At 46.2% G+C, this 16,613-nt stretch overlaps 1 protein-coding gene across 3 annotated transcripts in view; it reads left to right on the forward strand.

Annotated features, from left to right (window-relative positions):
• The first annotated feature begins 2,023 nt into the window (after positions 1–2,023).
• Positions 2,024–16,613, forward strand: part of SUGT1 (SGT1 homolog, MIS12 kinetochore complex assembly cochaperone) — an 86,104-nt gene continuing 71,514 nt past the window's right edge. For 2 of the 3 annotated variants that reach the window (XM_061629944.1, XM_061629945.1), the window contains exons 1-2: positions 2,024–2,134; positions 2,245–2,290. In XM_061629944.1, coding sequence (XP_061485928.1) covers positions 2,100–2,134; positions 2,245–2,290 — 81 coding nt within the window. In that variant the 5' untranslated portion in view covers positions 2,024–2,099. Of the gene's footprint in view, positions 2,135–2,244; positions 2,291–2,561; positions 2,587–16,613 lie in introns of those variants that run through there. The other variant, XM_061629947.1, reaches the window with a different exon arrangement.

Consider the following 16,613-nt stretch of genomic DNA (forward strand, 5'->3'; position numbering starts at 1 on the left):
CCTCAGCTTCTGTTTTCAATAGCCCTTGTTTTTAAAAAACAACACACATATTTAAAACTCCAGGTAAAGAATGAGAGCTGCTTGTAGAAATCAATGGATCAGTCTAAGATTTTGCTGTTTCTTAACTGGGCACTTGATGCTCCTCCCACCCCCACCCCAATAATGACGATTATGATCTCCGGTGGAATGTTTTAATGTTTAATTTTTGTATCGGTCTTCCTTGTTACACACCTTGTTATAGCTCAATTATCATTATTTTAAAAGCCATTGCTGGTGACAGAAGAACTTGTGGCAGGGTCAACAAACAATGATTTTTTGCATGGATGGCATCTCACAGAAGACACTCTCCCAGATGCATGGAAGTATGATTTGTGGTGCCCCAAATCATCTTTTGTGATGGGCACCCCAGTTCCTTATTTTCTTTCCTCTACATATTCGCTATTTTTCTAATACATATATGCCCTTGTCTGTGCCATACATACATAAGAAGCTCTGAACTGGATGGGAACTCTCTCCCGCATGCATGGATGAATGACTTGTAATGCACAAAGAATGTTTTAGAGTGGGAACCCACAGTTCCTTATATACTTTCTACATTGCTTGCTGTGCATAAATGCCCATATCTGTTTTGTATGTCGATAGAAAATCCATGCCAGGCAGGATGCCTCGGTATCTTGTGGAGGACACTGTCCCCTTTGCTTTTTCTGCACATTTTGGTCTAGTTTGGTTATGCATTGATGCCCTTATCCGTGCCCTGCACTCAGCGGAAGCTCTGGGCCAGGTGGGAAGCACTGTCATCTCATAGTGGACACCCTCCCCTTTCCTGAGCTGTATGATTTGTCCTGGCCCAGAGCAGATTTTGGGGTGGGTACCCCTAGTTACTTATGTTGTCTACATGTTTTTATCTATTTTGGTTGTGCATAAATGCTCTTATCAGTGCCCTGCACCCAGCAGAAGCTCTGACCCACACAGGAAGCACTGGCATCCCATAGAGGACATCCTCCCCTTTCCTGGGATGTATGATTTGTCCTGGTCCAGAGCAGATTTGGGGGTGGGTACCCCCAGTTACTTATTTTTTTTCTGCATGTTTTTGTGTATTTTTATTGCGCACTGATGCCTTATCCGAGTTCTGCACCAAACAGAAGCTCTGAGCCACACAGGAAACACTGGTATCTTGTAGAGGACACTCTCCCCTTTCCTGGGATGAATGATTTGTCCTCGCCCAGAGCAGAGGTTGTGGGTGGGTTGTTTAAGATTTTATGACATGATTTTGCATTTATAAGCATTTCCAAAGCCTGATAAGTTTGATGCAATAAAGATCACGGAGATATGATATGGGATACCCCAACTTATATTTTGGGGTTCAGAGACATGTTAACTTTGCTTTGGAGTTGCTGTACCTCTGAACCTTTCTTCTTTTTTTAGTATTTTGAAGTTTCAAGCAAATTGGGAACTGGGAACTAGTAACCAACTTCAGTGTCCTTATGACACAAAGCATTCACCTGAAACAGATCAAATAGGTGGTTTAGGACAGCTCTACAGTGTAGTACTACAATGATGCTAATACGAGTTTGCTGGCATAAAGTCCCGCATTAAAATAGTTTTCGGTGTACTTTTGTTGCAACAAAATTCAACATAGTTACATTGGCCTATTAGATAGATCCCTTCTCAGGCCAGATCGACTGCATGCAGAAATCTTACGCTCTTTTTACGTGTTCGTGCGTTCGTTTTCACATGTTCAAAAGCTTCCCTACACTTATTTTTTTTCCATGTGAAATAATACCTTTTGGTAGTTTGATGGCGAATGGTAACACCTCATCACAGTTACGCTAAAACCCTGTGCTTCTGAATTATTTGCTATAAACAGTTATTGATTCCAGGGGAGGGGAGGCGGAGAAGAGACAACAAAAGGCTTTGAAAGTCAATCTACATATGTGTATGTGAATCTGCATATATCTATTTTTTAAAAAATCTCTACAAGGGAGAGGCGCTCTTTCGTCTTTTAAGTACGCGGTCGCTGGCCTTTATACGTCACCCATGTCACGTAGTAGCGGAAAGAAACAAAATCTTCGCGCTCTAGAAGTTTCCCGGGAGACGCCATGATGGCGGAGTCAGTGGGGCTGTGTTTGTTACGGTGAGCTATCAATTTTTCTATTTCTTTAGCCCTTCAGGCGGTTCTGATCGCCTGCCCACCCGCTCCCTCTTTCGTGCCTCCCTTGATTAATTCTGGGTCTCTCCCCTCAGACTGTCGGAGGGCGACATCGAGCAAGACCCTTTGGGCGCGGTGCAGGTAAGCAGCACTCCGGAGGTTGAAGGGAGCGGAACGGCCGTCGGGGGCTTCGCTTTCTTTTCATCCTTATGAGGAGTTGAAGAGAGATAGAGAAGAAGCCCGCAATCTTTAGGGGGTATTTTGCTTTCAAAGTTCTTGAGATTTCCAGAGGAGTATCTGTGTTACTCTAGTGCAGCAAGAACAACAGCATCGTGTGGCATCTTACGTGCTATAAGGCTGCATATTATTATGGCATAAGCTTTCACGGACTAGAGTATACTTCATCAGATACATGAAAGTGTCATCCTCGATTGCAGGTACATACGGGTTGGGGACTGTAGAGTAGTTGAAATCAGAAGGAAATGAAATGCTAAATAAAGGTAGTGACAATTCAATTAAAGCTAGAATGTTTGCAAAATTTGCACAGTGATTATTTGCAACAGTGTTGGCATGATAAAACAACTTGGCAATGTTTTAACTAATTATATTTCGTGCTAGAATCTCCCTTTGAAATGCCTTTGTTCAAGTATGGCTGCCTAAAGTGGCATACAGTACAATCCAATACATGTCTACTCAGAAGTAAGCTCCATTGGGTTCAACAGGACTTACTCCCAGGTAAGCATGTATTGGATTGCAGCCATAAGGTTGTGGTAGGTAGAAACAGTTCCCTTCTGGATTTTGAATATTGCCATTTCTGATATTAGAGTTGTGTCCTTTTGCATATGAACTGGCCCGTTTGTCCTGTGTAGAATGTAGAAGGGCATTGTTGGCATATTATGGCATATATTATAGTCTTTATAGATTTGCTTACAAAGTTTAGTGTGTGGGGAGTGTCATAGTTGCATTTTTTTTAAAAAATTTTTTGTTGGCAAGTCATTTTTTTGGCAAGTCATGAAAGGGAAAATTGTAGCATTGATTAAGAGAAGTTACAGGATTAAATATACAAAAATAATTTATGAAATAAGATAATTATGCAAGTCCAACAAATTTTAGTAAGATATCTATCTACACAATGCAGTTAGAAATGCTGAACAGCTTGCCTAAATTTATACAGCCACGAGAGTGGATTTTTCACATTCTGCAATGTTAAATTGAAAATACCCCCATGCCATTCTGATGCTTCCCATAAGCTGATTTCAAAATGAAACCTTATAAAACTTATAGTCCTGAACTCAGAAACTCTTGCTTAACAACCCTGTCAATTTTCATGGTGATACACAAAACAGAGAGAATCGAGAGTTCAAAGTGTAAAAAGAGAAAAACAGCCAGAGCCCTTTTTCTCTGAGTTCTCATAATCTGTTGAAATGCATTAAAAATCAGCCATGTTCACAGAGTAGCTGTAATCCTAATACTGACTTTGCTCCATACTCTGACCTTCATCTTCTGCAGTTTAAAAGTTTAAAAAATGCCTGGCTTATTTTTAATTAATTTAAGAAGTTTTGGCTGGAAGCCAATGATAAGGGTGGGCATGCTCAGTAAGAACCAACTGTCAGTGTTCTAAAAGCCTCACAGCTGCTGAGCTTGGGTAATCGGGGGCCACACCCACACCAGACTTTGATTTCACGTGAGACAGTCATGGCTTCCCTCAGAGAATCCTGGGAAGTGTAGTTTGTGAAGGGAGTTGAGACTCCTATTCCACTGAGAGAATGATTTAACAGTCAGCCACTCTGCTTGAAGCTCTGTGAGGGGAACAGGGCTTCTCCTAGCAACTCTCAGCACCCTTCACAAACTACACTTCCCAGGATTCTTTGAGAGAAGCCATGACTGTCCAAAGTGAAATAGAGGCCTGATGTCGATGTGGCCAGGGACAGCTTTGGTTTAAATTTGGGAGGGAGGCTACATGTGCCTGCTGTAGAATAAAAAGGTGAGGGAAACGCTAAAAAGCAATGATACTGTTCACAATGTTTTCCTTTTGGAAAGGAAAGGGTTTTCCCCTCTGCCCAGTGCCCACCCACCCAATCTCCTCCCCTCCCTCCCCCAGGTCAGTGTTGGACTACGATTTGGGAGACCAGGGTTCGAATCCCCACACAGCCATGAAGCTCACTGGGTGATCTTGGGCCAGTCACTGCCTCTCAGCCTCAGGGGAAGGCAATGGTAAAACCACCTCTGAATACCATTTACCATGAAAACCCTATTCAAAGGGTCTCCATAAGTTCGGTCGACTTGAAGGCAGTCCATTTCCGTTTTCAAACATGATTGCACAGAAATAAATCCCACTGAACTCAAAAAGTATGCAAATGATCAAACTAGCCCAGCTTCCAAGAGGTCTTCTGTATCTTTAAAAGTTGTGCAGGGGGAAGGAAGAATTTCACCTTGTGGTTTTTCCCATTACACTGTTTATTTTATTTATTTATTGAATTTTTATACCGCCCCACTAGCATAGCTCTCTGGGCGGTGTACAACAAATATAATAAATACAATAGAATCACATAGAACAATACAAAAAATATAAATGCAAATCCATAATCTAAAACCAATTAAAACATATTTAGGAAAAGCTAAAATGCCTGATAAAATAGGAAGGTTTTAACTTGGCGCCGAAAGGATAGCAATGTTGGCGCCGCGCACTTCTTTAGGAAGACTATTCCACAGTTCGGGGGCCACCACTGAGAAGGCCCTAGTTCTTGTTACCATCCTCCGAGCTTCTCTATGAGTCGGAACTTGGAGGAGGGCCTTCGATGTTGAGCGTAGTGTACGAGCAGGTTCATATCGGGAGAGGCGTTCCAAAAGGTATTGTGGTCCCGCGCCGTATAAGGCTTTATAGGTTAAAACCAACACTTTGAATCTGGCCCAGAAGCATATAGGTAGCCAGTGCAAGCGGGCCAGAACAGGTGTTATGTGTTCAGACCGCCTGGTCCTCGTTATTAGTCTGGCCGCTGCATGTTGCACCAGCTGTAGCTTCCGAACTGTCTTCAAAAGCAGCCCTATGTAGAGCGCATTGCAGTAGTCCAATCGAGAGGTTACCAGAGCATGAACAACTGAGGTGAGATCTTCTCTGTCCAGATAGGGACGTAGCTGGGCCACCAACCGAAGTTGGTAGAACGCATTCCGTGCCACCGAGGCTACTTGAGCCTCGAGTGACAGAGAAGGATCTAAAAGTATTCCCAGACTACGAACCCGTTCTTTCAGGGGGAGTGTAACCCCATCGAGAACAGGATGAGTATCCACCATCTGATCAGAGGAACCACCCACCATCAGCATCTCAGTCTTGTCTGGATTGAGCCTCAGTTTATTAGCTCTCATCCAGTCCATTATCGCAGCCAGGCAACGGTTCAGCACATTGACAGCCTCACCTGAAGAAGATGAAAAGGAGAAGTAGAGCTGCGTGTCATCAGCATACTGGTGACAACGCACTCCAAAACTCCTGATGACCGCACCAAGCGGCTTCATGTGGATGTTAAAAAGCATGGGAGACAGAACTGACCCCTGTGGGACTCCATATTGGAGGACCCACGGCGTCGAGCAATGTTCCCCAAGCACTACCTTCTGGAGACGGCCCGTCAAGTAGGAGCGGAACCACTGCAAAGCAGTACCTCCAATACCCAACTTCACAAGCCTCTCCAGAAGGATACCATGGTCGATGGTATCAAAAGCCGCTGAGAGATCAAGGAGAATCAGCAGAGTTACACTCCCTCTGTCTCTCTCCCGACATAGGTCATCATACAGGGCAACCAAGGCTGTCTCAGTGCCGAAACCGGGCCTAAAACCCGATTGAAATGGATCTAGATAATCGGTTTCATCCAATAGCGCCTGGAGCTGGCTAGCAACCACTCGTTCCAAGATCTTGCCCAGGAATGGAACATTCGCTACTGGTCTGTAGCTATCAAGATTGTCAGGGTCCAGGGAAGGTTTTTTCAGAAGTGGTCTCACTACTGCCTCTTTCAGACAGCCAGAGACCACTCCCTCTCGTAAAGAGGCATTTATCACTTCCCTGGCCCAGGTAGCTGTTCCATCCCTGCTAGTTTTTATAAGCCAAGAGGGGCAAGGATCTAGTGCAGAAGTGGTTGCAAGTACCTGTCCAAGCACCTTGTCCACGCCCTCGAGCTGAACCAACTGAAACTCATCCAACAAAACATGACAAGACTGTGCTCCGGACACCTCCTTCGGATCAACTGCTATAAACTGGGAGTCTAAGTCCCGGCGAATGCATAAGATCTTATTCTGGAAGTGCCCAGCGAACTCATTACAGCGGGCTACCGATGGTACTATTGTGTCCTTAGGGCCAGAATGAAGTAGCCCTCTGTTGCAAGAAAACCTGTACTTGGCTGAATTTTCTCTTCTCTTAAAGATACAGAATCATTCTCAGGCCCTGAGCCTGTCAACCCTAGATCAAACCCACCCTCCCTTCTCCCTCCTATCCACTCCCTCTTGCACTTTCCCTCCCCCCTCCTTTGCCCCTCCCCTTCATCAAACTGCAGTTTCAGATTCAACTGTTAATGCACTCAAAATAGAAATGGAACATAACCAACAATTTGAAATACAAAAGGCTATCTTTACCATCATATAACATTGACGAATAAAAAGGCTTTGAAATTAAAAATAAAATTGACACAGATTTCTAGAATGAATACTGAGGGAAATAAAATTTTCTAGTTTAGATTCTCTGTAGAAACATTAGTAACCCAGGAAAGAAGCAATGTAAGAAGAACACCAACAAACATACACAAATATAATTATCTTTGGAGATGGCAGATGTTGCCACCACTCACCATATGCTCAGAGGCACATGTTACCAAATTCTTGCAAGCTACACAGGAAGTGGATTGGACTGTGAAAGACCAACCAAAATTGTGTTTGCATTCTGACAAATTTGTAGGGCAGTCCAATATCACAGAGAGGAGTTCAGGTCTCCTGCTTCCCTGGTGCATTCACTATAGCTGCCCAATTTCCCTGCTTTTTAAAGTTTAATAGAAATATCTGTGGGCTGTAGGTGTCATAGAATCATAGAGTTGGAAGGGGCCTTGTAGGCCATCGAGTCCAACCCCCTGCTCACAGCAGGAAATCCACAGCTAGAGCATCTCCCGCAGATAGCTGTCCAGCCTCTGCTTGAAGACATCCAGTGAAGGGGGATCCCACCACCTCCCTAGGCAGTTGGTTCCATTGCCGAACCGCCCTTACTGTCAAGAAGGTCCTTCTAATGTCCAATCTGAATCTATGCTCCTGCAACTTAAAACCATTAGACCTAGTCCTATCCTCTGGGGCAGCAGAGAACAAATCTGTACCCTCCTCTATGTGACAGCCCTTCAGGTACTTAAAGAGTGCAATCATGTCACCCCTCAGCCTTCTTTTCACCAGACTGAACACACCAAGTTCCTTCAACCTTTCCTCATAAGACTTGTTCTCCATACCGGCTATCATCCTCGTCGCCCTCTTCTGGACCCGCTCTAACTTGTCTATATCTTTCTTAAAATGAGGCACCCAGAACTGAACGCAGTATTCCAGATGAGGCCTGACCAATGCAGAATATAGTGGGACTATTACTTCCCTCGACCTGGAAACTATAGCTCTGTTTATGCAGCCCAAAACGGCGTTTGCCTTTTTTGCCGCAGCATCACACTGCTGGCTCATGTTCAACTTGCAATCCACTACAGTTCCAAGGTCCTTCTCTCACGCACTACTGCTAAGCCGGGTATTTCCCATCCTGTACCCGTGCATTTTGTTTTTGTGGCCTAAATGCAGAATACTGCATTTGTCTTTATTGAATGTCATTTTATTAATTTCAGCCCAATTTTCTAGTCTATCCAGGTCCCTTTGGATTTTATTCCTGTCTTCCATTGTGTTAGCTATCCCTCCCAGTTTTGTATCATCCACAAACTTCATAAGGCTTCCCTCCACCCCATCGTCTAAGTCATTGATAAAAATGTTGAAGAGTATCGGCCCCAGGACAGAACCCTGTGGCACTCCACTCAAGACCTCCTTCCAGTCCGAAGCAGAGCCGCCAACGACCACTCTTTGAGTACGGTTTTCCAACCAGTTGTGAATCCACCTGACAGTATTTCCATGTAGTCCGCATTTGACGAGTTTGCTAATCAAAAGGTCGTGGGGGACTCTGTCAAACGCTTTGCTGAAATCTAGATAGATGACATCTGCAGCATTTCCACCATCTACTAAGCTAGTGACCCGATCAAAAAAAGAGATGAGATTAGTTTGACAGGATTTTTTCTTAAACCGCAAGGTTTTTTGCCTATTAGTGAATATTGTTTAACTACTGTGCGTTCATGTTTGCTGTAATAATAATAATAATATTAAATTTATTAGTCGCCCATCTGGCTGGATGTCCAGCCACTCTGGGTGACATACAAGATAAAAACAATGCATTAAAACGTTAACATTTAAAACCATAACAATAAAAACCTAACCCACCCCAAAAGCCTGCCTGAAGAGCCAGGTCTTCAAGGCCCGGCAGAGGCTCATCATAGAAGGGGCATGGCGGAGATCATTTGGGAGAGAGTTCCACAGGGTGGGGGCCACTATTGAAACAGCCCTCTCTCTAGTCCTCACCAGTCTAGCTGTTTTAACCGGTAGGATCGAGAGAAGGTCTTCTGAGGCTGATCTTGTTGAGCGGCATCCCTGACGATGCTGGAGGCGCTCCTTCAGATAGACTGGGCTAAAACCGTATAGGGTTTTAAAGGTCAAAACCAACACCTTGAATTGGGCCCGGTAAACAACCGGTAGCCAGTGCAACTCCTTCAGCACTGGAGTGATGTGATCTTGCCGGCGGCTGCCTTTAATCAGACGAGCCGCCGCATTCTGTACCAGTTGCAGCTTCCAGACCGTTTTCAGGGGAAACCCCACGTAGAGCGCATTACAGTAATCTAGGCGAGAGGTGACCAGGGCATGTACTACCGGTGGGAGCAGATGGTTGGGAGGGTAGGGCGCAGCCTCCGTATCAGATGGAGTTGATACAGCGCCGCCCGGCTCACAGCCAAGACTTGAGCTTCCATGGTCAGCTGGGAGTCAAGAATGACCCCCAGGCTGAGGACCTGGTCTTTCAGGGGCAATCGTACCCCATTGAGCACCAGGTCCACATCCCCCAGCCTTCCCTTGTCTCCCACAAACAGTACCTCGGTTTTGTCAGGGTTCAGCTTCAGTTTATTCCTTCCCATCCAGCCACTCACCGACTCCAGGCACTTGGACAGGGTTTCTACAGCCAACCTCGGTGCAGATTTAAATGAGAGATAGAGCTGTGTGTCATCCGCATACTGATGACATTGCAGCCCAAATCTGCTGATGATTGCCCCCAGCGGCTTTATATAGATGTTGAACAGCATTGGGGAGAGGATGGAACCATGTGGGACCGCACAAGTGAGAGGCCAAGGATCCGAAACCTCATCCTCCAATGCCACTCTTTGGTACCTACCAGAGAGGAAGGAATGGAACCACTGCAATACAGTGCCCCCCATACCTAACCTCTCCAGGCGGTCCAAGAGGATAACGTGGTCAACGGTATCGAAAGCCACTGAGAGATCCAGGAGGACAAGGAAGGTGCATTCGCCCCTATCCCACGCCCTCCTCATATCATCTACCAAGGCGACCAGGGCTGTTTCAGTCCCATGTCCAGGCCTGAAGCCCGATTGAAATGGATCCAGATAATCCGCTTCCTCCAAGTGCACTTGCAACTGTTTTGCCACCACCTGCTCAATCGCCTTGCCTAAGAATGGCAAATTTGAGACTGGGTGAAAGTTGTTCAGATCTTGGGGATCCAAGGAGGGCTTCTTTAAGATTGGTTTTATTACTGCCTCCTTGAGCGGTGATGGCATTACTCCCTCTTCGAGGGATGCATTTACCATCATCTTGATCCCCTCGCCCAGTCTATCTTTGCAGCTCATAATGAGCCACGATGGGCAATGATCGAGTAAGCCAGTGGTTGGCTTTAAGGTTGAAAGCACCTTGTCCACTTCATCAGATGGAAGAAGCTGGAACCGATCCCATGCCACCAGAGCACCACTGGTCACCTCTGGCTCGCTCACTGTATCCACAGCACACGGAATAACACTCTTAATATGATCGATTTTCTCCGCAAAGTGTTTAGCAAACTCGTCACAGGAGACCTTAGCATGTTCCACTGGTTCCGGAGCAACTGGACCGACTAGGCTCCGGACCACTTGGAACAGTCTCCTGGGACAACACTCTGGAGATGCAATAGAGGCAGCATAAAAATCTATTTTTGCTGCCCTTATTGCCACATGATAGGCTGCCGCAGCCGCTCTAACATGTGTCCAATCGTCGTCAGAGCGAGATTTCTGCCACCGGTGCTCTAGCCGTCTCACCTCCCGCCTCAGAGTTCGCAACCGTGGGGTGAACCACGGTGCCATCTGAGCTCTATTCAAGGGGAGAGGGAGTTTCGGAGCCACCTGGTCTAATGCCCTGGCGATCGCGGTATTCCACCCCTCCACCAGGGTCTCAGCCGAGTGGCTGTGTGCATGCTCCAAAGAGTCCCCAACCGCATTCAGGAATCCATCAGGATCCATCAGATGCCTGGAGCGGACCATTTTAATAGGTCCTCCACCCCCACGGAGGGTTTGTGGCACCGAAAAGTCCATACTCACCAAGTAGTGGTCTGACCATGACAAGGGGGTGATGGATGTACCCCCAATTTTCAGATCACTCCCCTCCTCTCCCGAGACAAATACAAGGTTGAGTGCATGACCGGCTACATGGGTGGGCCCCATTGTAATAAGGTGCAGCTCTCAGGAAGCCATGGTTTCCATGAAGTCCCGAGGCGCCCCGGTAAGGATGGCCTCTGAATGTACATTGAAATCCCCCAATACCAACAGGTTTGGGGACTGTACATGTACAGCCGAGACCACCTCCAGCACCTCGGCCAGGGAGTCTGTCGTGCAGCGGGGTGGGTGGTACACGAGCAGAATCCCTAGACTGCCCTTTGGGCCCAACCTCCAGTACATGCAATCTGCCATCTTGGTCTCACAGAGAGGAGGTCTGGTGAGAACCAGGGACCTTCGGTAAATAACCGCCACTCCCCCTCCCTGACTACTGACCCTCGGCTGCTGTGCATACGAGAACCCAGCCGGACACATGGCCGCAAGAATAGGAGCAGCAGCCTCATCCAGCCAGGTTTCCGTAATGCATGCCAGGTCTGCGCCCTCATCCAATATCATATCATGGATGAGGGATGTTTTTTGGGCAACAGACCTGGCATTGCACAGCAGCAGTCGAAGGCCAGAGTATGGAGTCAAGCATCCCCCAGCTGTCTGTTGGCTCTGGACAGGCCCAGAACAGGGGACAGATATTATGCATCTCTCCCTAGTTCCTCTTACCTGACGTGGCCTGCCCCTAGCTTTCCCCCAGCATCTGCCGCCCAGCCTCGGTATATATTGGCCTCCCACCCTTCCCCCATCACTCCCCTGTGATTGACACATGCCCCAATGTAAGCTTCCACCACTCAGGCAGGCACCCAACCTTAAAACAACCCTCCCAAAAGAAAAACAAAAAAACAAAACAAAACAGACACAGCACACAAAAAACCCAGGCCACCTCAGCCAGCCGGCTTATGTATCCCTCCAAAGAGGGACAGGTGGTATGTTTCTTTCCATCCTTTACCCCAGTAGTCTTCAACATTTCAACTTTAAGACCTACCATGTAACTGCATCCTTCAGCCTTGGACCCATATTTAACCATACGTGTCCGTTTCCTTGCTGTTCTTTCTCCCCAGGGTTTGCCACCTTTGTTTAGGCCTGTGGGCACATTTGGATTCTTGAGCGAGTGCTATGGGTGCCACACCTTCTGATTGTTGGTCTCTTCCTCCCAGAGAGATAGAAAAAGAGAGAGTGTATGTGCATAAACTTCACTTTTCTGAGAGATTTGAATACAAATTGGATCTGGTAGAATTAATTTGAGTGTTGAAAAGCACTGAGAGCTGAAACAGGAAGTGGGAAAGAGCATCACTCTTCAATTTTCTCCTTCAGCTCTGTGTACTTTTTAAGGGAGAAACTCTCACCACTGTATAACCAAGGGGTGAGTTGGGGGTGCTCAGAGGCTTCACAGGTGCTAGAGGAAGACCTCAAGGGTGCAATGAACACCATGTTGGTGACCCCTGCTCTAAAATTTATCAGGTATAGGGGAAGACGGGGCTTCTGTTTCCCTATAACAAGGAGTCTTTTGACAACATAAAAGATTAACAGTGCAATTCTATGCACGTCTATTCAAAAGCAAGCCCCACTAATATATAAGTGAGTACAGGATTGCAGCCCAACAAAATTTAATATGGTATACATTTTTATGGATTAGAGTCTGTCATCAGATGCATGATGGTGATAATTATGGCATAAAAGGTAGAGTTGCAGTTGATTTAGCTTATTGTGTAGTGGTTAGAAAAGCTGTGCCTACTGAAATTTCCTCTCACCCCACTATTAAAGTTTCTGGAGGCCTGTAATCCTTTGCCTCGAGCTGCCTTCTCTGAAAACAGAAGCAAAGCTGTATTAAAAAAGGTAAAGGTGTCCCCGCACTTGTAGTGCGAGTCGTTTCCGACTCTTAGGGTGACGTCTTGCGACGTTTACTAGGCAGACCGTATATATGGGGTGGGATTGCCAGTTCCTTCCCCGGCCTTTCTTTACCCCCCAGCATATGCCGGGTACTCATTTTACCGACCACGGATGGAAGGCTGAGTGGACCTTGATCCCTTTTACCTGAGATTCAACTTCCTCCCTCCGTTGGAATCGAACTCCAGCCATGAGCAGAGGTTCGGCTGCGTTACCACCACTTACCACTCTGCACTACGGAGGATCTAAAGCCGTATTATATCACCCCAAAGTTCATATGGTCCAGCATACTGCTTCCCCATAGGAAGTCAGCAAGCAGGAAATGTCATTGCGCCTCCCAGCTTGTATTCATTGCCATGTTCCCTCTGTTCCATTAGGTGTCAGGAGTAATAATAATAAACTTATCCTCCATAAATATTTAATTCCTTTTTTAAGGACATCTCTTAGTGTTCACCACTGCAATTTGTGGCAGTGAAGAACTGCTTTCTTTTGTTTGTCCTATGTCTGGTGCCAATTCATTTGATGATTTATAGTTCTAATATTTATAAAAGGGAGAAATTTCTCTATCTACGTTCTCCACCCTATGTGTATCTCTCTCCCCATCCCCGGCCCATCTTTGTCTTTTTTTCTACACTAGAAAGTCTCAGACATGTTAATAGTTACACAATAATAGCAGATGTCATGTTGGGGTAATGGCAGCGACATTCACCTGACCTCTAGTAAGTTGCATTCCTGCTGCTTCCTGGGAGGGGTGAAGTCAGTGCAGTGCACCAGCAGAGCCAATCCAGTGCATTTGCATCACACTGACCTTGCTGTTGTCTCTCCTCCCACCTACCTCTTGGTAAGCAGCAGTGACGTGACTGGCTGAAGGTCGGGTGAGTGCTGCCATCCCACCCCACCATCATGTAGATGTCTTTACATGTAGAAAAGGTTTCCACCCCTTCATTAAGGTGTCCTCTTGTCAGCACCTTTCCAGGGCACAATAGATTTTTTGAGATTGGACCACCTGAACTGCGCACAGTATTCTAAATGTAGGAGCATTATAGATTTATGTAATGCCTACTATGAGCCAGCAGTCTTACTTTCAACCCTTCTCAATATTCTGTAGTACGGAATTTAGCTTTTCCATAGCTGAAGTACAATGCATTGTGTGTTGTCTATTACAATGGCAAGATAATTTTTTTGTTTAGTCACAGCCAGTTCAGCCCCTATCATTTAGGATTTTGTGTGTCAGTGTGCGTCACTTTATCCTCTCTGTTTAAACATGGTCCTTTTTAGATCTTTATTCAGGCTGCTCAATTTTTCAGTATTTTGAATAATTTAGTGTTGTCTGCAAACTTGGTCATCCAGATCATTTATGAACATTATTTATTTATTTTATTTATTACATTTATATACCGCCCCATAGCTGAAGCTCTCTGGGTGGTTTACAGCAATTAAAAACATTAAAAACAAATACACAAATTTTAAAACACAAAAAACAATTTAAAAACACAATTAATTTTTTTAAAAAAAAAACATTTAAAAACATTAAATTACACCAGTGCCAATACAGAATTTTGAGGGACCTGCATGTTCTCCTCTATTGTGAGAACTTTCTGTTTCCTGCTGTACTCTAGTTCCTCTTGTTTAATTTTTAAATTTGTGAGCTGCTTTAGATGCTGTGTTTAACAGGAAAGGTGGTTATAAAAATATTATGCAAAGAGGTCATGTTTACTGGATCATTCCTGTCCACATCCTTGTTGCCACACTCACTCGGAGAACACAATATTTTGATATAGAAGGACTTCCATTTGTAGAAGCAATACAATTTTTTCTTCAAAATTCGATTTACTGATGCTCATTAAGATAAAGGGTTACATCCAAAGTAGCACCAATAAATGTATCCTGTCAGTGCATGGCTTTCCACTTGAATAATGGGGCTCTTCCCACATGCCCCTAAATCTGTTATAAAAGTTCCCCCAGCCCTCCAAAGCAGATTTGGGGAGAAGGGAGTCCAGTTTTGCAAGCAGAAATCTTTGTGCTGATGTGACAAGTTAGTTAAATATCACCCACTATGAGCATCCCCTGAATGCGCTTCCGGATTCTTTGGAGCATGCACACGGGCACTCGGTTGAGACCCTGGTGGAAGGGTGGAATGCTGCAATCACCAGGGCACTAGACCGGGTGGCTCCGAAACACCCTCTCCCCCTGAATAGAGCTCAGATGGCACTGTGGTATACTCCACGGTTGCGAACTCTGAGGCGGGAGGTGAGATGGCTAGAACGCCGGTGTCGGAAATCTCGCTCTGACGACGATCGGACATGGGTTAGAGCAGCTGCGGCAGCCTATCATGTGGCGATAAGGGCAGCAAAAAATGATTTTTATGCTGCCTCTATTGTGTCCGCAGAGTGCTGTCCCAGGAGGCTGTTCCAAGTGGTCCGGAGCCTGGTCGGTCCAGTAGCCCTGGAACCAATGGAACATGCTAAGGCCTCCTGTGATGAGTTTGCAAAGCACTTTACGGAGAAAATTGATCGTATTAAGAGTGCTATTCCGTGCGCTGTGGACACAGTGAACGAGCCAGAGGTGGCCAGTAGTGCTTCAGTGATGTGGGATCGGTTCCAGCTTCTTCCTTCTGATGAAGTGGACAAGGTGCTTTCAACCTTAAAGCTAACCACTTGCTTACTCGACCCTTGCCCATCGTGGCTCATTATGAGCTGCAAGGATAGACTGGGCGAGGGGATCAAGATGGTGGTAAATACGTCCCTGGAAGAGGGAGTAATGCCATCAGCTTTCAAGGAGGCAGTAATAAAACCAATTCTAAAGAAGCCCTTCTTGGATCCCCAAGATCTGAACAACTTTCGCCCAGTCTCAAATCTGCCATTTCTGGGCAAGGCGGTTGAGCGAGTGGTGGCGAAGCAGTTGCAGGTGCATTTGGAGGAAGTGGATTATCTGGATCCATTTTGATCAGGCTTCAGGCCTGGACATGGGACTGAAACGGCCTTGGTCGCCTTGGTAGATGATATGAGAGGGCGTTGGATAGGGGCGAATACACCTTCCTTGTCCTCCTGGATCTCTCAGTGGCTTTTGATACCGTTGACCACGGTATCCTTCTGGACCGCCTGAAGAGGTTAGGCATAGGGGGCACTGTATTGCAGTGGTTCCGTTCCTTCCTCTCTGATAGGTACCAGAGAGTGGCATAGGGGGATGAGGTTTTGGATCCTTGGCCTCTCACTTGTGGGGTGCCACAGGGTTCCATCCTCTCCCAGATGCTGTTCAACATCTATATAAAGCTGCTGGGGGCTATCATCAGAGGATTTGGGCTGCAGTGTCACCAGTATGCGGATGATATGCAGTTCTATCTCTCATTCAAATCTTCACTGAGGTTGGCTGTAGAAACCCTATCCAAGTGCCTGGAGTCGGTGAGTGGCTGGATGGGAAGGAATAAGCTGAAGCTGAACCGTGACAAAACCGAGGTACTGTTTGTGGGAGACAAGGGAAGGTTGGGGGATGTTGACCTGGTGCTCAATGGGATCATTCTTGACTCCCAGCTGTCCATGGAGGCTCAGGTCTCGGCTGTGAGCCGGGCAGCGCTGTATCAACTCCATCTGATACGGAGACTGCGCCCCTACCTTCCCAATCATCTGCTCCCATCGGTGGTCTCCTCTCGCCCTGGTCTCCTCTTGCCTAGACTACTGTAATGCACTCTATGTGGGGTTACCCTTGAAAAAGGTCTGGAAGCTGCAACTGGTACAGAATGCGGCGGCTCGCCTGATTAAAGGCAGCTGCCGGTGAGATCACATCACTCCAGTGCCGAAGGAGTTGCACTGGTTACCGGTTGTTTTCTGGGCCCAATTCAAGGTGTT

The sequence above is a fragment of the Rhineura floridana genome, chromosome 5 (genome assembly GCF_030035675.1).
Source record: "Rhineura floridana isolate rRhiFlo1 chromosome 5, rRhiFlo1.hap2, whole genome shotgun sequence".
Classification (NCBI taxonomy): Eukaryota; Metazoa; Chordata; class Lepidosauria; order Squamata; family Rhineuridae; genus Rhineura; species Rhineura floridana.